The 26,209-nt window shown below is 45.9% G+C and overlaps 1 protein-coding gene across 3 annotated transcripts in view; it reads left to right on the forward strand.

Moving 5' to 3' along the window:
- The window catches only part of sli (slit guidance ligand), a 450,605-nt gene that overhangs the window by 406,706 nt on the left and 17,690 nt on the right, over positions 1-26,209 (forward strand). For 2 of the 3 annotated variants that reach the window (XM_033476931.2, XM_076526153.1), the window contains 13 exons: positions 2,802-2,873; positions 3,801-3,944; positions 12,655-12,726; positions 13,752-13,823; positions 14,084-14,297; positions 14,732-14,895; positions 15,912-15,983; positions 16,105-16,176; positions 16,264-16,335; positions 16,830-16,973; positions 18,011-18,174; positions 22,382-22,532; positions 23,929-24,075. In XM_033476931.2, coding sequence (XP_033332822.1) covers positions 2,802-2,873; positions 3,801-3,944; positions 12,655-12,726; positions 13,752-13,823; positions 14,084-14,297; positions 14,732-14,895; positions 15,912-15,983; positions 16,105-16,176; positions 16,264-16,335; positions 16,830-16,973; positions 18,011-18,174; positions 22,382-22,532; positions 23,929-24,075 — 1,560 coding nt within the window. The remainder of the gene's footprint in view (positions 1-2,801; positions 2,874-3,800; positions 3,945-12,654; positions 12,727-13,751; positions 13,824-14,083; positions 14,298-14,731; positions 14,896-15,911; positions 15,984-16,104; positions 16,177-16,263; positions 16,336-16,829; positions 16,974-18,010; positions 18,175-22,381; positions 22,533-23,928; positions 24,076-26,209) is intronic. The other variant, XM_033476930.2, reaches the window with a different exon arrangement.

Consider the following 26,209-nt stretch of genomic DNA (forward strand, 5'->3'; position numbering starts at 1 on the left):
CGCCGGGAAAGTTTGCGTTGCCCTTTTCCACGGCGATTTTCATCCCCATGTGTGACCCTCTTCACGCTGGGACGAGCGAGAAGTCACGCCGCGCGGCGAAAGTAGACGCTCGAAACAAGTGTTGATCGATGTCGCACGGTTCTCGCCGATTTTCCTTCCCCCTTTATCCGGCCGATTTTTATTTTCACGCCCGCCGTGAAAACACGTTTTTTCATTTAACGATTATCAATAGGATTGCATTTTAAACACTCGCCCAGCCCGCGATCTCCCTTTCTCTCTCTCTCTCTCTTGCTCTTTCTCTCTCTCTCTATCTCTCTTTTTATCTCGCGATCCCTTTTTCCAAACCCGACCACGATTCGGCTGGGCTCGGTCACCGGAATCGAGTATCTGTGATTCGATCTTTCAATTCGACCAAGAGCTCTTGAAATACATTTCTATCTGGATTTCTGTTTTCCCCGGTGTTTCTCTTGACGACGTGCTTCCCAGACCGAGCGCAGTTTTCATTGTAAATAGGTGCATAGGAATGCCCGAATTTGGATAACGGTGATCAGGTTTTTTTGCGCGAGCTGTAGGAGTTAATTGGAACATTTGATTTGGAATTCGATCGTTCAGAAACGAGGGTGCTTATCAACTTTATTCTGTTTCGAGCAGCGCGAATTCATGGTGAAAGTGTATCTAGGATTTGTTTATTCGAGAACGATATTGTACTTCAGCGTCGGCATGCTGTTTCGTAACAATGACAGGATTGGATTTAGCTAGAAAAATTCCTCATGCATTTTCCTAATTTCAGTAAGTGTAAAAGAAAAGAATTAAAAGTCAGTCATCATTTGCGAACAAAATTTGCGCGACAACGTTGCTCTCGCACTCGTCCCGGTGTGCTTCGGCGTTCCCCGGTAAAACAATTATTCCGCCAGGGTTGGGAAAGCTCGGCGACGATGCACGGAAAGTAGAGGCTCTGGGAAAAAGCGGGAAAGAAGTCACGAAAAAAATCGGATGGTGCAGCGGAAGGGAGGAGGCGGGGGAAGCGACGCGATCCGAAACGCGGCCGCCACGGGGTGAAATTAAAATCTCACGCAAGGCTTAAAAGAGCCGTTAAAAAAACGGTTCCCGTCTCGTTCCGCCGTTGGACCGGACCGTGTCGGACCGCCGAAAACGTGGAAATAATTTACGCCTCGCGTTCACCGTTGTCGCGCAATCTCGGCCGCCGGAAAGCGAGAGAAAAAGCGAGCGAAAGAAAAAAAATATGTATATAGAGAGAAAGAGAGAGAAAAAGAGGGAGAGACGAATACATATAAAGAAAGAAAAGAGATTACGCGAAGGCTACAATAAACAAAATTATTGTACGTTGTATCGAATTAAATCTCAACCCTTAACCGGTATAATGAGAACAGAGAAAAAGAGAAGGAGAGAAAGGAAAATATTAGAGAGAAATAAAGAAGTAAAAAGGGAGACGAAGAGAGAAAAAGGAAAAGCAGAGAACGGAGAATCGGAGAGAGGAGAAATGGAAAGTGAAAAAATGGAGAAACCGGAAAACAGGGAGATGGGCAAAAGGGGTGGAACGCTGCCGAAAGAATTCGTACGAAGTTGACGAGTAGGCCTCGTGCTCGCCTCGTTACTCGTTCCTACGTCGGCCGTCTTTTTACAGGTAAAAAACTTCCTCGAGGAAAAAAGAACCAATTTAATAAGGCCTTAATAACTTTGCTGGATGGGGAGGGGGGCGGCAGACGGCTGTGTTTGACGGCTCTACCCCGTTCTGCGAATCCCCTCGCCGTGAAAAAGAGGGAATTCGCTCTTTTTGGTTACCCTGCAAGCCGGCGGAACAATGATCCTCGATGACCGCTTCCAGAAAGTGTTTCTGCCTTCGTTAGCGGAGTTTCCGTTTCATATTAAACGCTCCGCTGCCAAGGAATATGGTCGATTTATCGTGGAAAAATTGTTTTACGAGTATAAAACAATTCCTCCAACAATCTTGCTCTCGACAGGACCGAATATTCTCCGTCGGCGAACGCGGTCGTATCGACCGACGATTCGGACGATACAAATTGGATTCGGATCGTCGCTGAAAATAATGAAAATATGGATCGATTCCGGCGAAGGATAAAGACGGATCGACAAAGGAACGAACCGTTCGAAAGCGACGACCGGCGGACACCTTCGAACAGAATCGTCGGAATATAAAGCGACAAATCGTTCGATAAACCGTGGCCGACCGAATACCGATTCACGGGCCGATGGACTCATTACGCAGTCACGGGGTTGGTTGTTCGGGGGTTTCGCTTTGACCGGGCGCGTAAACGGCGACAACGTTTCGAACGAGGGGACCGGAATGAAAAAAAAAGAAGAGATTTAAAATAAAACGACACGGGGAAAAAAAAGAGGGAGGCTCGTGATAAAAATCCTCCCGAGGTTGTTCTTTGTGCCGGCGCGGCTTCGCGGGACAAATATTTGCGGGACCGGGAAACAGAAATAGTTCTTCGCAAATAAATACGGGGTTGCTGAACACCGGGGACCGGTTTTCAAATAGAATTATTTATATTTAAAGCGCGAGCCCTTTTCCGCCGGCGAGAACCTCCGCCTCGGCGAAAATTGCTTCTTCGTATTTTTTAAAGACTCTGATAACTGTAAGCTGTGGCAATCCCGTGCCATTTTTAAAATATATGAATATATTTCTAGGTAACGAGATCGAAGAGATTGCTATCCGATGTTTCAAGCATCGTTTAATATACGTGCGATTTTTCTCTTTCGCGACATCAAACGACGGTCGAGCAAACGTTAATTCGTGTTTCGTCTTTTTGTTCCAGGGACCTCCGAGAGAACAATATCTCGGTGATATTCAATACGGACTTCGAGGACATGGCCACGCTCCGCGTCCTGTGAGTAGACGACGATCCGTTCTGTTCGTTAAGTAACGAAGCGAGTTAAGGGCGAAGGCTCGGACGGCTTTAATCGGCCGGGTTTGCGAACAGAACTTGGCCGCGCGCGGTCTTCCGGGAGCGAAATGTTAACGAGTTCGGGGGAAATTCGGCGCGCGGACCGGGACGTATTGTTTTAAGAAAATGGAAATTTACCGGGGATGAAAATTTAATAGCGCGCAATTTCGCGGGCTTTCCCCGGGAAAGCCTTCCTTCGTGTTTGACGTGTTTGCGGAAGTTCCCGCGGGAACGTTTGCCCGCGTTTGAAGAAGCTCCCGGGGGAACGTTTGCCGCTGCGAACGATGCTTCTTTGGAACAACGCGAACCTTACAATTGAAACTTTCTGGCGCCTCTTTGCGTCGTCGGTAATCGGGAGTTTCTTGTGTCACTTTGTTCCCGAGCTGTTGATACTGTTCCATCGTGCCACGAGAAATCACAGTTCCAACTTTGGTTCCCTCGATATTAAATACCGGCGCGATAGAACCACGATCATGTTCCAACGTCGCGATTGAAATTAATTCAAATATCACAATTTTGATTATTCATGATTATTCAAATGTCATAATTCTCTGTTGTTCGAACGCGCTTTCATATTTGATCAACCCGATCCGAGGCAACCGATATGCAAAATCATTCGCCGCAAAAGCCGACAAAAATGTAATCCTTCGCTTCGATTTAGAACCGTTCTATTATATTCAACGTTCATTTAATTCCCGGTAATCGTGGTTCTATTGTGCTTCGTTTGAAAGTTTCGCGCGTCCTCGGTTACCGTAACTTTTGCAAAACTAAAATCGATGAGACTGCATCGTTAGAGGATTAAATAGATAGATCGCCATTTTCTGGCGAGCACGACGATCTCTTCTCTCCACGCCTAAATTCCTTTTTCAGCTGGCTATCGAACAACCAGATCAACACCATCGAAAAGGACGCCTTCAAGGATTTAATAGGCGTCGAGAAGCTACGGCTCAACAATAACCAGTTGCGTCACCTGCCCGATCTTCTGTTCAGCAACATGATCAACTTAAAGCGCCTGTGAGTATTGCAGAATCTGATGAAATTATGCCACCACCTCTTCCTCGTCTCTGCGATAACCGGCAGAGACGCTTGTAACGTGGAAACCTTAGTTCTTCGTTCGTCGTGATAGTATTTCTATATTTTCCTTTATTATTATAGTACTTTCCTGTATTTTCTTTTATTTATATTATTTATTTATCTCTTATTTATCTCGTAGCATGCGAGGGTATCGAAGAAGAATCGCTCTGCTCAATTTTCATAGTTTACAGTAGTCTCCCTTACTGACGCTCGGATTGTCCACTAAAATGGACAATTTGAGAAGGGGAGATACGATTGTTCGAGTCTTGCGGCTCATTTTTATAATTGTGGACAATTTATAACTATAAAAATAAAGCGCAAGGCTCGCATCTCCTCTTCCCAAATTGTCCATTTTTGTGCGCAATCTGGGCGTCAATTAGAGAGACATAATGTTCAATATGTTTTGAAAGTGAACGCGTTAGCATCGACCGAAACTCGATCGAAGGCTATAAAAAAAATTGGCAGATCTACGAGTTCGAAGGCTTATCCTTGCACCGACGAAGATTGCCAGCACAACCCTCTCGTAGCTTAGTTAGCCTTCTCCCGTTTCCGTGGGCCGGGGCCATCGACTTATCCACGGCAGATGAAGGATTATCAAGCGTCCGGATGCCCGTGAGAACCTGGCCGAAGCTCGCAACATAATACGTCCTTTTGTAAGCTGGCTGATCCCGGCCTTATCATCAGCGACTGGTAGGTTACGTGTCCGAGGGCAGAGTGGAAAGGAACGCGGCAGAACCCGGGGAACTTTCGAGTCCCGTCCGGCCACTTCGCCGGATGATAGATGGCCCATCTCCATTTCCCGCCTCTCGTTTCATCTCTCTTTTGTTTCGCCTTTTCGTCTCCCTCGCTTCGAATCGTCGCTGTCAGCCGAGATGTTGCAGAGGGAAACGCTCGAGCTTTCTCGCACCACGCTGCGCCGGCAGAGAAAGAGAGAGAGAGAGAAGGAGGCGAAGAGAGATAAATTTTGAGAGAAGGAGAGAGAGAGAGAGAGAGAGATGTAAAGAGAGATAAATTTTGAGAGAGAGAGAGAGAGAGAGAGCGAGAGAAAGACAGAGAGAGAGTTCAGGCTTGCGTTTTGGCGGAGCTCGACGCGAAAGCCTGATCGCGATGGAGCCAAGCTCGTTCTTCTCTCTCGCCGGTGGTTGATTAAGATTCTGGATTGGAAAGAGCGCCGAGGGAAAAAGGGGGACCTTCCGGTTAATCGGAGGATCGCATTCCTCGGGGTGCTCGATCTTCCTCGACCTAGCCTCGGCCCGATGTCGCGATCTTCTGGGTCATTTTAGTTTTTCGGGATGACGGATGAAGTGTTGCGGAAACTTCTTTGTGATCTTTTGGTAGCGACGATCTTGTAGAGTCGGGAACACTGGGGATAATGGCGAGGAACTTGTTTGTGTCGCTTTTCTCTCTTCTTTCGCGAGACAAGAAGCTTTCTGGAGTCTTGGGTGGATATCTTGGTTTTCAAGTGTTTTTTTTTCGTCGTTTCTGCTTTGCGAACGTTTCCTAATAGCGCAACTTTGCTTTTACCGGTTCGTTCGGTGTATTTTGTCATGACCTCGCAGCAACGATCCGCTAAATCAGCAAAAGTGAGCTACTCGATAAAGTTCCAGAATAACGAACAAAAATCGTTGATCTTCGAATCGCTGTAACTTGGTCGGAAAAAATCGTAGATCGTCCCGACTGTGCTCATTTTGAAAGGTAAAGTCTCTACTTTCGAGCAGTGGAATTCAACTTTTTGGCAAAATTACTTGGTCGTGCAAAACGAAACGAGAAACTGAAGCTACTTTTATACGTTGGAAGATACTAAACAGAGGAAGAAACATCGATATTCGGACGGTTGTGACTTCGTGGAAGAAACTCGTATAATGTTCTCGCTGCGCTCATTTTAAAGGGTGATGTTTCTGCTTTCTTATTCTGGGATTCAATTCTTCGATGAAACTATTTTTTGTTCTAAAACAGTGCGACAAACTGAAGCTGCGTCTACGCATTCGACGTTCTACAAATTGAAACGTCTCTATGGGGTTTAAACAATTTTTTTGTCGCTTCGTTTCAATGTTATCTGATAAAGAGAAGAGGACACTTCCCCCCGCAAGACGACATTGAAATAAATCGGAACAAAAACGATTTAAACTGCATTTGTTCACGAATTTCGAAATGGGAGAAGCAATCGATTACCCTGTCTTCCACCAACGGAACTACTCCCCTAAAAAAACGCCGTCCAATATTAAAAACGCGAACAGAATCCCCTAAAACAGGAAACATTTAGACGCTGTTTAGAGGATGCCTTCTCAAAGAAATCAGCTCGCCGAATCGAGTCGATCGATTTCGCATAAAAAGGCAACTGAATTGATAAAATAAAATTGCTCGAGACACCGGTAGTCTGGCCCGGCCATCTCGCGGCGAGAGCATCTCTGCCGGCGCAATTCCCTCGAAATGAAACGGCGCACATAAATGCATAGCAAGTCGATGGTTTTTCAACGGCGCGGTCGGTCACGATAATGGATCCGCCGCGGTTTATTTAAACAGATAGCGCGGCGCGTCTCGCGTTGCCGGATCCTCCAGGACCTGTTCCCGATGCACGAGTTAACCAGACGTTCGCGATGATAGGTTAGGGGTCTCGGAGCACGGTTCAACGTTGACCATCCATTGGCTCCGGGTCCGGTGCTCTGTAATTATGCTCGCCAGAGAGACCACGGCCGCGGCATCCAGACGAGGCCGGACGGCAACGAGAAACAAAAATAGGAAATAGCGAAAAACAGCATCCTGCCGAAGTATGCCGTATCACGGACCGCGAATTTATGCTGGATCTGCCAAACGGTACGACTTGCAAAAATCGCCGAAGACGGTGCACAATGTTCGAGATAAAAAACTGAAATTATTCAAGGTTATCCAAGACCTGTCCAACTCTAGCTTGAAACGCTCGAAAGATCGGTTCTTCTGCTATTAGGAGTGCATAGCGTCGATAAGTTTCGCCTGCAATCGCTTGTTTCGTTTATCATTTTTTTTAACACGTGCATTTTCTCCCACGTTCGAGGAACTTCGTCCAAATTCAGTCTGCGAATTTCCGGAATATCCGCACGAAGCTATTTAAAATTCCGCGACGAAGGAGCCGATTCAACGCGGATTTTCGTTGCTCGCTTTATTTTCTCTGGAATAACACCTTGAACGGCGCTGGCCGGGAGAGAGAGAGAAAAAAAACGGCGAATTTCGTTCGGACCAGGGGAAAAAGGAAGACACGTCGGCGCGCTGACACGGTATTCCAAAGCCGTGAACCGTGAACACACGACAAGAACTGGCAGATTTAGACTCCCTGCTTACCGGAGGCAATCCTGAAAGCAATTACCGAATTTCGACCACGTAGACACGCCCGGAGCAAAAGGAAGACGAGAGAGAGAGCGAGAGCTCTTAACGTTGCCAGTTTCATTTGGAACCTGCTGTTGCGGCTTGATCATGATAAGTTCCTAATTTGAACGGGCAATTTGGTACGACCGCGAGCAGAATATTTCGTTCCTATTGATAGCGATGCAGGTACTGCGGGAGATTGAACCGCGCTCGTTTCTTTCTTTCTTTCTATGTGCGCCGAGAAACTTCGTTGGCTGCGATTCGCCCGGCATCGAAATTCTAAGCTCTTTATTCGCGGAGAGGGATGCAGTTTCCTCTCGCATTCTTCCCATTCGCTCTCCTATGTCCTTGCCGGTGTTTGGAATTTTTCACCGGAAGCGTTGCCGGACCGCGGATTCTCGCGCATTTATGCAAAGATTTATGACGAACGCTGAATAAACGTTTTCCACGTAATTTCATTGCTATGGTAAACCTAATTCTGGGAACCTTTCTGCACGTTTTGTTGGGAGAAACTCTAGCAACTTGTTTTTACAACGTTTCTAAATCGAAACAAAATTTGATTCTTCCGTTAACAAAATTTTGGAACGAAAATAAATTCATCCCTCGTCCGGGGGGATTAAAGAAGAAACTGGAACCGCCGCGGGCAAGAAATTAAGATGAAACGTCGAAGAGGACCTACTGACGGAAGAATAAATAATTCAAGCATTCGGCGACCGAATGAATGCTGTAAGAAAATGATGCACAGTTTGTATACGCCGCAACGCTGCATTAATTCAAGAGCGCTTTTCTATTTGGGTTGCAGCGTTCCGCGGGATTTTCGCGCGGCGCCCCGGCAAAAGAAAAATTCTCTAAACGCATAAATAAAACCGCGAATAAATTATTCAGGTATTCAGTTGTATAATGCCGCGGGAAACCGTCTCAACAGGTATGCAGCCCGAACGGAGGAAGAATGCGCGGCACTGTATTTATTCAGGAGCCCTTTTTACAGATTTTATTCCGACGGAGTCGCTTTGGAGCGTCACGCCGCGGAATTTTATAAATGCACGGCAACGTTCCCAGCTCAAAGTAATGACAAATGATGCGAGACGTTTTCATTCGTTCGCCCCGCGTTCAAATCCGTCGCTCGCGGCGGAGTTTTTCGCGCGCAAGAATTCTGTTATTTTCTCTGCGGAAATTTCGCGAGCTCGTTCTTTCTTCCTCTCTCTCTCTCTCTCTCTCTCTCTCTGTCTCTTTCTCTTTTCCTAAAATTTTATCTCTCTTCTCCGATGCATTCGTACATCCGCTATCACATTTTTACAAATCTTCCTTTTCCTTTGTTAAAATGCAACGATAACGCTCCGCACAGGTTTGCCATAGGTAGATCTCTCGCATTCTCTCTGTTTCTCTCTTTCTCTCTCTCTCTCTCTCTCTCTCTCTCTCTCTCGTAAAATAAATTCGACGGCATTTCAATAATTTCGGAGCGCGTGAGACCGACAGATTAAACTCCCACCGCACTCCAGCCAATCCAGAAAGCAATTACCGAATTTCGACGTAGCCGCTCCTTCGCTCGAACTAACAAAAGGACCTTCTGGACCCTTGCCCTCTCCTCTCTCCCTCGCTTTCTCTCTCTTTCCTGCTCTCCTTCTCTTTCTTTCTGTCTCTCTCTCTCCCTCTCTATTTCTATCTGCCTCACTCTCTCTATTTCTCTCTCTGGCGCCGCTCAATCCCGAATGTTGCTGCCACTGTGCTTTGTGTGAACGCGATAAGAGGCTGAAACGAGACCGGATTGATAGCGTCGAAATCATAAGAGTCGCGATATTTTTCTTCCCTCGCGACTTTGCCCTCCGATTCGCCTCTGTTCACCGAATTACTTCTCCTTCTGTGACTTATCGCAGATTCACACCTACCAGCGATTGTCTCGGGGATTTTCGTTGAAATCTGTGGTTTGTAAATGGGGATTTTGTCGCAGACTCTTTTATTTGTGCAGCGGTTTTAATTTAACCTTGTGGTCAATTTAATAATAAATGGACTGGATAAGTCTTTTTACTTTGTTTAATAATTTTGTACATACTTGTACATATGAATAGTAAATTTTGTATATTTAAAATAAATAATAAATTTCTACACATCTGCTATTTTAGAGTACGTTCCCTTCTGTCTATTTATTTATTGCTCACTATATTCTCAGAACATTCATTTCAAAAATTCGTACCACTTGTCTCTTTTGTCTCCTCCTTCATCTATTTTAATATCAAACGCATTTATCTTCAAATTTTTGCAATTCGGAGTCGCTGTCTAAGCCGATTGAATTTCGTTCCATCGAACAATTGCAATTTCGTGCAAGATTTTTATCTCGCCGTACAAAAAATGTCAGCGAACTTTCCAAAGCGTGACAGACGCATCGACGAATTCCCAAATCGACGCAACCACCGGTTGCATTATTAAAAGTTGCCAAAAGCGAGCCGAGCAAGCCAGGCGAGAAACGATGAGCCTTTGCTTTTATTCGACCTCGGCCGCCAATGTACATAATCTCGCCGTTACCCCAGACCCTTAAAACCCAGCTCGATCCACTGGTCGACTGTCTGGCGTCGAATAGGAACGCGCGGCAACGCGCTAATCCGTAAAAATTGGCGCATTGTCGGGCCAGGCCGATAACAAGCGTCAAAAGCAGTCGACACCCGAGGAACACGTTCGCCGACAATGATTCCGGTCGGCGAGACAGTAATTTTCACGAGCCGGAATGCCGGAGATATCGTTTCACGGGTCACCGAGTCGGCTCGGGTCGTCGAATCGGCGTCTTACGCGACGAAATGGTACGCGGCCGTAAATATTCGCGGACGATGCGTTCCGCGGTTTAAATCAGCGCGACGCGAGACGACTTGGCCGTGCCCTGTCAAAGCGACACGGGGCCAACGTTTGTCCCGGTTATTATCGGCTTAAGTGTACAGCGAACAAATGTTATTGCGTCGTAAATACAAGCTTGTACGTTGCCGCGGAGCCCGAGCACTCGAGGTATCGCGTTTCAACCGGGCGCAATATGCTTACACGACGGAGTGATACTAATCAGCCCGAGTGTCCGCGCCCCTTTCCATTGTGTCAAACCATTTATTACCGGCGGAGTTTCATCCTCTTACCACCTCGGACCGCGAGCTTTCTACGTGCATCCCGCGATGGGTTAATCACACGTTTCGACCGGCGAGCACCGTCTTCTTGCACAACCATCATCGAGGATCGTTTCAATGATGCCTCCTCGACGAACGCGGAATCCCGGCCCACGCTCGTTTGTTTTCGATGGCTGATTGAATGCAGCGGAGACGAAAAATTGAATACGGAATAGTCATTGATAGAAGGTTGATTTTTATTAGGAAAAGCGAACTTTCGTGTGTCGCGGTTGCAAATAACCAGCTGACGTATTTTGTGGGTGGGCTTGATTGCGTTATATATCGATACGAATAATTCGATGGGCGTCAGTAAGGGAGACATTAAAATGGACAATTGTGGAAGAGGAGCCTTGCGAATTCAAAAGCCTCGCGACTCGTTTTCATAGTTACCGATTTCCAACGATTATAAAAACGTGCTGCAAGGCTCGAATAATCGTATCTCCTCTTCCCAAATTGTCCATTTTCGTGTACAATCTGACATTACTGTATCGGGAAAACTGCCGGTTGACTTAGCGTCAATTTTTCTAGAAAAAACCACTGTAATTATTTCAACAGCTGCGATTAACAAACATTGAGGAAACAACGAATTGTTAAATATTTCCCTAGATATTGCCGATATCTAGCGACAAACGTGAAGAGGTAATTGTTCGCGTTCAACGTTCGAGAAAGTCCGCGCTTGGATTCTACGCTACAATACAGGACGGAGGTTATCGCATAAACTTTTCAGACGATGACCTACATACCACCCACGCGTTGCATACACACACACGCACACACATAGACATACGGAAGTGCACGGGGTTCGGTTCACGGAACCCGCAGCGCGTATCTTTCCCATTTAGTACTGAATTTCTTTCCGAAGACCTCGCGAAGCTGTGTTTCACCGAAGAAAAAACCGTCGAACTACCCTGCTGCCGGGGGATGGTTTCGCGCAAAGAATTAAATCCGGGAGGAATTTCACCTGCCCGCGTTTCCTGCGCGAGCAGGAAGTAACAGGAAACGGCACGGTAATTAATACGGCTTTTTAAAGTTTAGCGCGAGCTTCTTTCCCCGCATACTTCCCGAGTTGAACGTTTTATGCAGAAATTGCTGCGACGCGTCCGGCAAATTATCTCTGTCGCCGTTTGTTTCAACTTTTGCTTACGACGCTTTTAACCTGGATCGTTGAACGACGGAAAGATGCGTTTCAGGGAGAATTTGAAACAGAGAATCCACGTTAACCTTTAATACCGATTATTATTAATGGTTCCTGTAAAAAAAGTTCTGTGAATCACTGGGAAAATAATTTGCACACAATTATATTATTATATTATTATTGTAGGTATTATTATATGTTATTATAGGTTATATTATGAATTATTATCAGCTGATTCTCAGCTGAATAGCTCAAATAAACCTCCGGTAACTAAAATATCAAGAAGCACAATTGTCCGCAATTTTAGCACGAAACTTGCAAGGGCGGTGAACGAAAAAGTGGAAGGTTGTGGAAAAAGAATTTCGTCAGTGGGTTAAAGACGGCATGAATGGAACGTCGACGGAGGCGTCACACTGACGAAATTCTTCGGTGAATATTCATCGGAGCAGCGCGGGAAAAAAACGATGAAAACGAGGGAAACGGGTCTTCGGTTCCGAGGAAACGGAGCCGTCACGTGAGGCCGTAGGAAACGGTCACTCGTTACCGGTGTAACGACCCCGTGAAACCTTAAAGAATCCATAGTCCGGCCACGTGACCGGTGCACGTGCACACGGTCACACGTGAGCCGGCCGCAATTTCCCAGAGTGCCGGCACGGCGCCCATAGGATCGCGCTGACACTCGGAAACTTTTTGAATAATTTACCGCGAATGTAGAGCGAACTCGAGACGGACAGGGACAAAGTGAACCAACACGTCGCGTCGGGCGCCGTGTGTCCGGAGAACTTCATTTTCACTTCGGTCGTTTCTTCGCTCGGAATTGTGTGCTCACCGCGATCTTTTAAATTCATTTTGGGCACCTGACCCCGGGATTGCGGGAACGAGAGACCACAAGGATATTCGACTGCGTTGATTTTCTTTTTTTTTCTGGATTTGATTTATTAGCGGTGGACTGTAGATTTTTGTGCGAAATAACAAACGAATATTACGGTCGAAACGAATCAATTTAACGGGAAAATTCGTTTGATATCTGTTCCAGGGACCTTAGCCACAATCAAATCGCCACGATCGGCCCGAAAACGCTCCGAGGAATTTCGACCCTGAAGCACCTGTAAGTATCCCCCTCTTCTAATTAAAAATACGAAGCTTTAGTTAAATTGTATCACATGGCGATGTACGAGAAATCTAGCAAAATTTTCACTGTCTCACTTTTCGCTGTTAAGTCCTTAAGTCCAATTTTATTATAATATATTCCATAATATATTATGGAATATGTATATTTCCAAATTGTGAATTTTTGTTTCCAAAGCTGAAGGAAAATTACGTAAAATTCACTGTACTTCTAAAAAATTTGATCCACCGTGATCCGCGTACAATTCACAACGCGAACAACGAATATTTCCATTTAATTTCTCGCTTTAATCAGAAACGAAAGGAGACAGAGATAACTCAAATATTTTTGCAAGGATTAAACCAAGCGAATCACCTTGAAGCGAATTAATCCACCGAGATTTTGGAGCATCGACATCTAGCACGTGTCCGGTATTTACAGTAGAAACGTCGGAATATCGGAGAATTTTTTTACCCCGCCGCGTAATTAGAGGGTGGCGCGCGGGCGAGAAAGAGTTAAGCTAGTGGAATAGGTCGACGATAACACTCCCGTTTAAGTAGCGTATCCCGACCCGGTCGGACACGTCGATGGCAGACAAGCTAATTCCGCTTTAATTTAAAATTCTCTGCCGGCATAAAAAGGATAGTCCGTAGGAATATAAAATGGACATTTGATCGAAGCTCGTTTCCACGGTGCTCGTTTTCTTGCTTTACCGCCTTCTTCGGGGCCGGTCCATAATTAATTACCGTTCTTGTTCCTTTACGGGTTTTTACGACGGGACGTTTCTCCTCCCCCCTATACCCCTTCCTCGAATCCGCCATCGACTCTGTCGCGATATTAAAATATAAAAAGATCCAGCTGCCTCGCGAATCGGTGCCAGAAAAGTACGCGGGGTGAGGGGGGACGGAGGCATAACTTATTGATACAAAATAGAAGGCAAACTCGACGGGGATATAAAATGTCGATGAAACTTTGAAACCGTGAAATTCGGAGAGGGGTCCCTCATGAATCATTCGCTTTTCCAGGCTGCTCGACAACAACGTGCTGACCTGCATAGATGAAGCGTCGATACGGGAGCTGAAGGATCTGGAGATACTGTAAGCGAATGAAATATTTATCTGAACATTTTTTTTTTACGAGCAGCACCATTTAGAAATTAAGCCCGATAACGGGATCGATAGACGTTCTCTCTCTCTCTCTCTCTCTCTCTCTCTCTCTCTCTCTCTCTCTCTCTCGAGGTAGAAGTGCATGCGGGAATGAAATCCGAATTTTGATAAATTCGGACGATAGAACTTTTCGTAACGATAGAACTTTTCGTGTACCAGTCGCTAATTTGCTTCTGTCCCATTGTTCGCAGATTGCTGAATAATAATAAACTGACAACGCTGGGAAAGGAAATGCTGAACGGCTTGTCGCACTTACGTACGCTGAAGCTCGTTGACAACGCGCTGGCTTGCGACTGTCATTTGGCCTGGTTGGCGCGACATTTGAGAACGTATCCTCGACTGGGTCAGCACACGCGTTGCGCCTCGCCAGGTCACTTGAGAGATCAAAATATCGCGGACATCGAGGTATACGTATTATTGAATAATCCGCTTACAACAAGACCAAAAATTAAATTCAAAATTGTCTCCGTCTTTCCACCATTGGTAATTTTTAAAGCATCCTGAACTAACACTCTTTCGAACAGTTTCAATATCTTTAACATCTGCCAAATTGGTCTCGAAATGCTTCCGTTCCTTTCTTCACCATTCTGAATTACAGCTTGTCATTCACGTAGATACACGAAATTCGCAGTGTAGGTGACAGCTGCGACTCGTTCTCGAACGGGAAAACCCTTTAGTGCGAAAAAAGAAAGGTGATACGCGAGAAGAAGCGAAGTAAAAATTAAACGAAAGAAAATTGTATCGCTTATTCGTAAAAATCGGTGAAAATAGTATCGCTGGACGCGGTGGTCGAAACCGTGGCGTTCCCCGTGACTAAAAATTCTCGCATTTCCACAAAGGAGCAGGATTTCAAGTGTTCGGGTCCGGTTGAGCGCGCAGGATCAGAGTGCAGCGCGGAACCGCACTGCCCGCATCCGTGCAAATGCGCCGAAGGTACCGTCGACTGCAGGGAGAATTCTTTGACGAAAGTGCCCACCCACCTTCCCGAGGACACCATCGACCTGTTCGTAAACGAGTTTGTCTACTGCCTTCGCCGCACAGTTACCAAATCTCTGTCGCCGTGAACTTCGGGACGCGATATTGATGTAAACTTTGCAATTAACCACGCCACTGTGGTGCACCGTTGCACCGAGTTCCCCGAACTCCCTCGCGGGAAACTCGGTGCGTTCCATTTTTGTCGGGCAGACGTTCTCCCCGGGCCCCGAAATTCACAATAGAACGCTACGTCTACGCTTCCTGTGTCGAGGAATTGTGAAGTTAATTTTTCATGCGAAATTCTCTGCGATGCCTCGATGCTTCGAATCAACGAAAATTCCCTGTTTAAAAATTCAAATGAAAGTATTGCGATTTTTTTCTTAGTATACACAGATGTTCCTTTCTCGTTGTGTAGTCAAATGTGCACTTGAAAACGATTTTTGCACGAAGATCCGTAGTTTATTATATGCATATTTATAATGGACTGCTACCGCGGTCTAAAATAATCGAATAAACTGGAAACTCGATGTTTGTATTTATCGTTAGCCTGAGGATATCGATGTTATTTCCAACAAACAGAATACGGTCGTATGTTTTTATGAAAATAAAACCGTCGACACGAGAAATAAAATCATGTATGTCCATGAACATTCGCAATGATCGCAATTCCTCATTGGTTGAAAAATATCGAACAATATTTCACTAAATCACAGTAGCGAATTTAATCGACGGAGGGATCATTCTACGCAAGGAAGACGTTGCCCGGAGCACGAATTAATTACAACGAAGAACCAAGTCGAAACGAAATTGCCCGTCGGCTAATTACGCCTCGCGAAATCCGACAAAAATCCGGGGGAAACGTGTCAGGCGCGTTCTCGAAAACTGTCTCGACAATCGCGTTCGTTTATCCCGACGCTCTCGAATCCGTCGATGGAAAACCGGGCTCGTCTCGTTTGGCAACTGTTGCTCGGCGGAAGCGAAACAGCCTGCGCCGATCGGCAATCTGTTAATTTATTTGTTCTCTCTCTGTTCGATCATTCACAGCCGGTTAGAGCAGAACAAAATCACGGAGATCCCGCCGAAAGCTTTCTTCCCGTACCGGAAGCTGCGCAGCATGTGAGTGACGTTCGCAATTTATCCGTTTCTGGGGATTCCGTATTAAAATCGCGAAACCGGCGCTCGACCGGGAGATAACGTATCAACCTTTCATATGTTCTTTCTATTTATCCGTCCGCAGCGACCTCAGCAACAATCAGATCAAAAAAGTGGCGGCGGACGCGTTCCACGGGCTGAAATCCCTGAAATCACTGTACGTAGACGAACCGAGCGAGATAAAACGCGTGGCATGTTTCACGATTATCGACGAATAACGTTTGCCCGAAACCGTGATTTTCAGCGTGCTGTACGGAAACAAGATCAACGAACTGCCCAGCGGCCTGTTCCAAGGACTGCACCAGCTGGAAGTGCTGTAAGTCGATAACAAACTGTTTTTAGTTGCCGCTACAAATTCGCTGAAATTCGGTGGAATTCAAATTATTATTAAGTAGAAATAGAATGGAAGCGTACAATTGAACTCGAACTATTCAACGATGTCACATTCATACGGTAGAAGTGATCGGGAAATGATCGATTGTCGTCCGACTCCGCGCTCTTCGATTCCATTTAAAAAAAGTAGGACGATTAAGCGGTCCGCAGGAAGTTTCCCGTACAGAAACGTATTCCCTTAAATAACGTGCCTTCGTTTCACATTTTCAAGACTCACGATTCCCGTGTCTTTGACGTTTGTCGTCCCTTTGTTAATATTCGACGTCTCCCGTTCCCGTTTTCCAGATGAAACTCCGCGACTATCGTAAAGTTCCCTGACTACGCAATCTCCTCTTTCTTTATCTTTGAGAACGAGAGCCGACCCTTCGGAGGTATCCAAAGGGCGGCGCCACTCACAAAGCGAAATCTTCTTTCCAGGTTGCTGAACGCCAACGAGATATCCTGCATACGGACCGATCTGTTCCGCGATCTGACCAGCCTGACGCTGTTGTCCCTGTACGATAACAACATCAGATCCCTGGCCAATGGAACTTTCGCCAATCTGCAAAGCATTAAAGCGCTGTTTGTATCCCGCCATTGAACCGTTAATTTATACAAATTACCGTGGCTTTAGCGCGAGCGCGCGCGCGCCCCTTTCCACTCCGCAACCAATCGAATCGCGAATCCGTGTCACCGAGCTTTTTGTTAATTGTCCCGGAGCATTCTGGACAATCGCGCGACCCTTGCTCGTTCGATACCATCTCGACGGGCTGCTCCGGCCTCTGAAAAACACGATCGCGCCGTTTCTTTGTCTCTTATTTTTCACGTCGTTAGAAATCGATTACAGCGAACACCGCCAGCGGCGACTTGTTCGCGGGCAAATGTTAGTTAACTAATTTCTCTCGACGGTAACCCTTGCGCAGTTTAACAGAGCTTGAGAAAAGGATAATTAATTTTTAATTCGTTTCTGCGAGCATGTACCGAGAAGTTATCGGAGTAAGGGATTTGTATCGTTAATAGGAATGCCTGCACGCTGCTCGGGTGTCCTAAAATTATGTTGCGGGAAACGAGAAAATCCTGGGGTCGTTCGAAGTAACCGTTTCCTCAGTGAAAATGCAATCGGCGGCTTTCTTTCTGAGAAAGAGCAGATTTCGCGAAAAAGAGGAACATTTCTAATGTTTCTTTGCAACGTACGAAAAGAGAAGTTCCGCGTCTCGAATGGAAAATGTGCAAACAAAGGCAAAGATTGAAACAAGCTCGTGCCACGGAGCGCAGAAAATTACTGTATCACAACGTCTGAAAGTAATTATCTCGGACAGGGTAAAGGAGATTTTTTTTCAAAAGGGAAACGATGCTAATTTTCCGTCTGGTTTTCAAAAAGAAGGACATTTTCCGCAGCTCGCCGGCGCGGAATTATTTCCAAGGGGTCGCGTTTAAGGAAGGGCTTGGCGCGTTAAGCTGCAGAAGGGTTAACCTAATTTTCGTCAACGTGGAAATTACGGGGAGAATTTCGCGCGACGCTGCCGCGCGACGAGAGAAAAAGATCGTCCGCGAGCCGGCGGCGGCGGTAACAAGGGTAGAAAAGGGCTTAAAAGAAAACGTTCCTCGATTTCTCGCAGACATTTGGGAATGAATCCGCTGATCTGCGATTGCAATCTGCGTTGGCTGAGGGCGTATCTGGAGGCGCACCCGATCGAGACCTCCGGGGCTCTGTGCAAGTCTCCGAAGAGGGCGCAGAAGCATGAGATCAAATCGATGCCGGAAAACGAGTTCAAATGTAAGGGTAAGCACGACTCGATTCTTCCGATATTTTTTCTCTTCTATACGCTTCGCCGGAACACGGACACAGGTCGGTAACACCACGTCAACATGTTTTCACGTCATCCGGAGCATCGTCATTCTCCTCGAACCGATGTACAAGGTGCGGTCGAGTTTAATTTAACCGACGGAAAATACGTACAGTAATGTCTCTCTAATTGACGCTCAGATTGTCCACAATAATGGACAATTTGGGAAAAGGAGATACGATTATTCGGCTCGTTTTTATAATCATTGACAATCGATAACTGTAAAAACTAACTGCAAGGCTCGAACAATCGTATCTCCTTTTCCCAAATTGTCCATTTTTGTGGACAATCCGAGCGTCGGTTAGGGAGACATTACTGTAATCTGTCTCTTTAGAAATCTTTCATGCGTCGTACAGATGATTTTATCGATTCACCTTGTATATTGTAGCACTTGGCATTATCATTCGCTAGATCACGATTTAGACAAAGGGACGATCGATTTTTCCAACACCCTTAAATCGAACGACCAAGTGCGGGATCCTTGAAAATGAATAGAGAAAACTCGATGAAAAGAGAATAGTCGAAGGTATTGAAACGCACTTCGAATTGATCGCTAGCAATTGCTCTCGGCGTTTCGCTGCAGTCACAGAGTCGCATTACAAGTGCGCCGAAATGGCAGCGGTAGAAAAGCCCGTTCTGTGTTCCTCAATTAAGAGAAACGAGTTGCAGCGGCTGCCGCGCAACAAAAGTTTCGAGCACGCTTCGGAAAACCGGCGCCAATCAGAAAATCTATCCATGGTCGGCATCAGAAATTCGCGAGGGCTCCAAGGATACAATGTATACACGGTGTCCGTTCGTAAATTTCCAAACGAATGATAATAGTTTTTACGATGTATAATAGTTTTTAAGAAGATATCGTTTTTTTTTTTATTGCAAATGATCTCTACTAAATAATTATGTAAAAAAGATTACATGCATCCATTTAATAAAAAAAAGTTGGTCTATACAACTTGGAAAGGTCACGAATAAAAAACAAAAGTTCACCTCGTAGCTGACTATAAACCGTGTAAATTATTCCCGATAAACTTTTTCGTGTCTCCAACCATTCGTGAGATATTTGCTTGGATATTTATGGACGGGGACACCCGGTATACACTTGACGAACAGTGGAGTGCGTTCGTACACTTTTACCATCCCCCTGCGATAGGAGAATTGCGCAAGGCAGAGAGCGAAGAGCGAACACACCGAACATCTGTAAGTTCCAGGAACTTTTGAGGTAGCTTCGAGAATTGGTCCAGACTCGATATCTTCGACGGTTATCTATCTACGATGGGAACGGCTTGAAACTGTCCGGAGCTTTTTTAATAACTCCTCGATATTTGATAACTCCTCCCGTCAAATTAGGACGTTCGTCTGATTGGCATCGATGGTTTCGTCGATTTTCATTCGCTCGAGGGGGCTTGAAATTGTCAGTTTCCGTATCGATCCTGCAGGTAGATCGTGGTGACCGTCGCCAGGTGACCGGCGTGTCGGTCACGAGCAAACGAAGCCCACGGAGAAAGTGGCCACGCGACGCGCACCCGGTGTTATTAAACGGCGAACGCAAATTACCGATATAATTACGCGCGTGTACCGCGGCGGACAATTTGTAACGCGGCGTATAATGTGATGATAAATCACCTGCGCGCCCGTACACTCATACATAAACATATTCACCTCGCCGTAGCACATGACATTCAACACTCAATTAACGTGCAAGCGAGAGAGAGAGAGAGAGAGAGAGAGAGAGAGAGAGAGAGAGAGAAAGAGAGAGAGTTAGCTGCACACGGCGGGGTGGGAAAGAGAGAGAGGGAGGGCACGGTATCGCGCCGATGCTTAATTTAATGATATCGCCCCGCTACTACTGTTCATTATCAAAATTTATCGTCGCGACGTTAACATGGTATCCCAGCGTGCCTGACCATGCCGCTTCGACTTCGATTAATCAACGGAGCTTTTTAGAGGGAACGAACGGCCAAGAACCGACTCCCGAGCTCCTCGATTTGCCAGGATTTCGCCACAAAATTCACCGCCAAATTTTTATCCGTCCATTCCGATCATCGTCGGCCGTTCAGTCTCTTCTATTGGCAAGTCGCGATAGGATTTTTACGCGAAATCAAAATAATTCTGCATCGAATGCGCGCAATACAACTTTCGCTGGTTTACCGAATTTCCATAAATTATCAGGAATTATTCCAGGCTGGAAGTTCGGTCGAAAAAGCGAGCGGACCGAACGGACGACTTAATGTTATCGCAGCCGCGGCGAGAGCAGCGCGAGCTAATAAAAACCGACTAATTTAGCGGTGAAATTGATCTATTAAAATTTAACGTTCGTGTAACGTTCGTCGCGAGCAAAGCGTAGGCAACGGTTCGAGAACAGCTCGGCTCGTAGCCGGTGCCTTGTAATCATGACCAATTAAAATTCTGTTATCTCGCCGCGAGCTGGCCGCTTTTAGTTACTCTTTAACCCTTTAAGGTATTGCCCGAATATCGACGGTTGAATCGTTTCTTTTGCCGGCAATTATTCGAGCGGTTATCTTGTTTAGAGCTTGTTCTAATAAATCCAATGATTTACCGTTACCCGACACGCTCGCCGTTTTCTCCGTCGAGGTTCTACCGTGGGAGGCCGTTGTCACGTGTGCGTGACAATCGCATAATACCACCATTAACATTAAAATGCAAACGAAGTCGCGCAGCCGTTGTGTCCGTGCAATGCCTGGTGCGCGATCCAGTCTTCGGGCCGCTTATTGCGCTCTTTTGTAACACCCATGAATGCCTAATTAAGAAGATTTATTATGTTGAACGCAGGGGTCGCGAATTAACATGCCGGCCAACGATGATTTATAAGATCCGCGTCGAACAAATATTTGCGATTTTTAACAGTCGCGCGACGTTGCGAAGGATCGTACAACATCGCGCCAGGTTTCTTGCGAAGTTTCTTTTTGCAATTCGCGTTTCGTCGTCGATCGCGCGACACGCGGATTTTCAGCTTTTCAGACAACGATTAAACAAGGATTCAAACGCGTGTCATTTTTATTTAACTTTTTACAATAATCTGTCGAGTATAAATGTTAATTCTTTCTTTAAAACCTGTCCCGTTTTCTTCAAGTCCGAATAAAATACCCTTCTGTTATTATCGAGGTTTAACGCGTCGAGCGCCGAGTATCAACCACAAAAATTCCCCTCGCAATACGAAAGTCGTTTATTTAATGAAACCGAAAGTTGCGAAGAAAATCGGCAAAGCGGCGCGAGTCAAACCTCACGATTCCAAAAGCGTTGCGAATCTGTTGCGAATCGCGGGCGGCCGAGCCGAGGGTAAGAAGCGGCGCGGTTATGACGAGCGTGCGGCAATCTCGGCATGTTCAAGAATAAGAACGGGCCAGCTCGTGTTTCTCCTTTTCACGGTTGTATATTTCCTCTAATTGCGCCGGGCCGCGCACAGAATATAATCGCGTTCCCCTGTCGCGGCTGTTTCCGTGCGCACGCCAACTTCTGCGGAGTAAATGACACCGGAAAATAAACACTTCGCCGGCATGAAACCGTGTCGCATATACAGGGTGTTAAAAAACGAGTGATTCGAGTCCTCGAGGATTTATAGTACTCGCCGTGGCGAGTGAGGGTGTCAAAGAATTCGAGAAAATTTACTGTGCAGTAATTTTCCCTAATTCGCACTCGGATTGCGCACAAAAATGGACAATCTGGGAAGAGGAGATCCGATTATTCGAGCCTTGCGGCTCGTTTTTATAGTTATTTTATTTATTTTTAACCATAAAAACGAGCCGCAAGGCTCGAATTGGGCATTTTATGCGCAATGTAAGCGCGAATTAAGGAGAAACCCTCGGAGCATTTTGTCCTGCGTTTCCACGATCCGTACGAATCACCGTGCCATCGCAATTCTCGTGTATAGGAATCTGCGTGGTTCATCGAGATTCCGACGTGAATCGTCAAAGTGAAAGAAAATTCGCGTCGAGATCATCGATGATCAAGGGTGGGTCGTATTCGAGTCACCGATTAGAGCAGGCAGACACAGGTGAACAGGGTTCCATTTAATCGCTTTAATCATTGGCTCGTCGAAAGAAAGTGCGTTCCTGTGGTCGTAAGAAGGAAAGGCAGATCAGAGAGAGGATCGTTTGAAATGGAATACATCCGGTTCTATGTACTTAGGCAACGGTGAGCTCTTAACGAAGAGGGCCGGCGAGTGCATCCTGCCGGGAGAGTGTCCCGCTCCGTGCACCTGCAAACGCGCCACCGTCGATTGCTCCAACAAGAAGCTGACTTCGATACCGAAGGAATTGCCGATCTACACTTCCACTTTGTGAGTAAATTCTACCTTCGACGTGCCGATAAACGATAACGAAATGCCGTTGCAATAACAAATATTAGAACGCCTCGTCGATCCATTGCGGAGTTCGATGCATCTCGATGCATCCGTGCCGCGTGCGAATCCATGAAATGTAAGCCGGTCTCTTTTCGTTGACATTTTATTTGTCGATAATCGTCTGATCGTTCTTTTAAAATCGAATGTCAAAGGTTACAAGTTTATTGAAAAATTGTTCATGAAATTGTCTCGTTCGTGTTCCATCAAATTATTTGAAGTAATCGTTAAGATTATCGTTTAAAGAAAAACCCGGTTCGGTTATCGAGAAAATGGAGTGTTGATAAAGCATTAAGAAACAGCAATTACCGTTTCTGCTTTATTTCGAGACAATGTTTCGGTCGAAGTGATATTATACTCGATGTTCGCAAGTAGACTGCAGATTTTAAGCAAATTAAAATCGGATATTTTATACATTCGTATAAATTATCTCCCTCAAATTGAATAGATCGAGTGGAGAAATGTAACAGACTAAAGATGATTAAAGACGCTGTTGAATTATTTTCAACTCTTTGAAAAAGAGTTCGCTGCTGAAGCACGTAATCTTGTGATTCAACGATTTTCATTTTGCATAAAAATCCGCAGGCTAACGACATCACACGGTTTCCACATTTCAAAGTATAAATACGAAGATTCGCTTACGTATCACCCGTCCGGTTGATTTATGAAGCTGAATATAAAAATCAGAAAAGCGTGCACCGGTATCCGTGGAAAAAGGTGTATCGCTGTATCGGTCCAATTAGCAGTTCATTCGACGCGACTGCACAGTTACGAAACGTCGATCAAACTGTAGTCCCGCGAACCATTTCGTGTTGATTCTAACATTGAATCGGCGCTCTCCGATTTTTCCGTGAATTAAATATTGATACAACGACGCGAGAACAATGCGGAACAATCGAACGCCGGCATCGAACGGACAATAGGAAACGCTTGCACATTGAAAACGTCACAATAAGCGTCTAACGTGATTCGCGTGCTCCGCACGGGAACGAGAGGATTGTTTACAAGCGCGGGAACAATGACCGGAGGAAGATCGATCGATCCGTATCACCGATCGAGGCGAGCCGTTCGCTCGGGGCGCGAGAAAATGAATTCAATCGTCCGACAGGATAATTATCTGATTAAAAGCTTGGTCCGCGAGGTGTGCCGGGGGTGAGGGAAGGCGAGGGGGGGATACGATCGAACGACGCCGAGCTATTATTCGAAATAAATTATTTGGAGCCGTTTAATGGATCGACGCCCCGGCGCGCGCGATTAATTGCTCCCGGCGTATCAGACGTTCGAGCGGACGCTAACTTTCTCGTTTCTGGCCTTTCTTTGTCCTCGACGCGAGCAGATTGTTGGCCGGCAACGAGCTAGAGAAGATCAAAGCGGACGGCCTGTTCGAGAAGCTGCCGGAGCTGCAGCATTTGGACCTCAGGATGAATAAAATCTCACGCATCGAGGCCTCGGCCTTCCAAGGAGCGCACAAGGTCACCGAACTGTAAGTCCTCCCTGCGACCGACACCACCCTCTTCCACCCTGCCGTCTTTTCCATTCTCATTTATACCCTGTGCTTTTTTACCGAGGCGGTCGGCCTTGATCGCGCGTGTTCCACCGACGCTTAATTGGACCGATAAACAACCCCCTCGAAGCCAAATTAACCCAAAATTTCTCCTCCATGGAAAAGTTTCCCATCTCGAGACTCCATGGAGTCGAATTGATTTATTCAACGTGCGCGACGATTATTAAGTTAAAATGTACGACACCGCCGCGTGTACGACTCGGTAAGCCGAAAAATTCCACCGCGAAGTCAAAGGGATTAATTGAACGGAATGAAAATTGAAGAGCCGGAACGTACAATAGCGCGGATCATCATCTTTTTCGTGGTATTTATCGGCGCTGGGAAACGGTGCGTCCGTGTGTTTCATTTTCGGGACGAATGAACGAACGAATGGAAATTTCATGGCTTTTTCGCCGGTAACAAATATTTGAAATTTTTCGGAAGACCAACGATAGAACCGCGGGGAATTCGGAATGGAGCACTATACGCTTAATCAATTATTGTTGCAACGGAAAGGGAATTTGCGTGCAATTTCCAGTGAATGGATCCGTAAAATTTGGGACAGTTGCAAATGCATCGCGAAAAGTCGCGGAATATGAAATCAGTTCGGATTACCGGCTGTTAAATATATTTGCGCAATTTTAATGCGGTGGCGGAAGCCATTTCGCGGCGAATTTCCCAACGAAAATGTGACAAAGAACGCTACTTTGTAATAATTATCGGAGAACAATGTTTTCTAGTAAATATTATCTTATAATCAATGTCGAAAATATTACTTTTCACAGCGTATTACCAAAAAATCCTGCATTTCATGGTAATTATCAAAAAGTATACCATCTTGTAAAAATTGTTAGAGAGCACCGTTGTATAAAAATTGCGAAAAAGTACCTCTTTTGATAAAAAAAAATAGCGTATTTTGTGAATAGAATTTTCGAGTCCGCGAAAGGACGGTAAAACCGGCGATTTAAATCGCGGAAACCATGGCGGAGGAATTCAACGAAAATTGCACGATGATGGTCGGATTTTTCGTTAACATTTCGCCGGAATCGTCGTTCGGTTTCGTAATGAAACGTAACCCGCTGAGAAAGTCTGCGATAGCAGGGTCCGCGCGTTCGCTGCGTCGAGATTACTTGCGTTATTTGTGCCTAACTGGATCGGGACTTTGAAACGAGCTTTAACGAAGCAGAATAGGATTTAATTTTCAAAGGCAATTAACGGGACAATGGGTCGATTAATTAGATAGTCGACGAGAGAGGGCGGGCAGAGGCGGTGGTTCGCGCGCGCTTTTCGGCGCTGACGAGTGCGGGAACCGATCCAGAATATTGCATATCGCCGAAGAAAAACAAATTAGAGAGAGAGAGAGAGAGAGAGCAGCCTCTGTATTCGACGGTTGAAAAAAAGGTCCTTTGATCGCATTAAGCTCGGCCGATGCTCGCGTTGCCCCCTATAATACCGTCGTTGCAATAAAAGTCAACAAAAGTCGGAGCTAACTTTAATTTTGCTTTGTTGAAATTTCATCGAGAATTCCCGGGACGCGAACGGTACAAAAGTAATTGCGATACGTGACGCGACGGAAATTCGTTGAATCTGTTTACGGAAGAAAAATCAATTTACACGATTTTCGCGGAGAACTTCGATCGAGATGCGGGGGAGGAGTATCGATCGGTGCGCGGTGCTGCGCGAAATAAAAAACGTCGTTGCCCCGATAAATTATGCGAAAGATCGATACGGATAAACGCAGTTAATCAATTTCGCGTATTAACAATTTTTATATTCGCGTAGAATCCGATACGACCAAATGACGCGGACGTATCAACCGATCTAATAGTTCAACGTCAGCCCGGAACGCAGCCGGGCATTCATCTTCCCGCTCCTCGACAATTTTCGATATTCGATTTCGCTGCAGCTGCGATTTATTGAAAATTCACCGGCTCCCGTTGCGTTAATAACGAGTAATTCCGGCTCGATCCGTACATCGATTTAACGAACTGCCCCGCGTACGCGCTCCCGCCGCCGTGTTTCTTTTTTTTCGCAACGAAACGTTGTTCTTTGTGCAAAAATGTGCAATAACATT

Source organism: Megalopta genalis, chromosome 13 (assembly GCF_051020955.1).
Source record: "Megalopta genalis isolate 19385.01 chromosome 13, iyMegGena1_principal, whole genome shotgun sequence".
In the NCBI taxonomy this organism is placed as follows: Eukaryota; Metazoa; Arthropoda; class Insecta; order Hymenoptera; family Halictidae; genus Megalopta; species Megalopta genalis.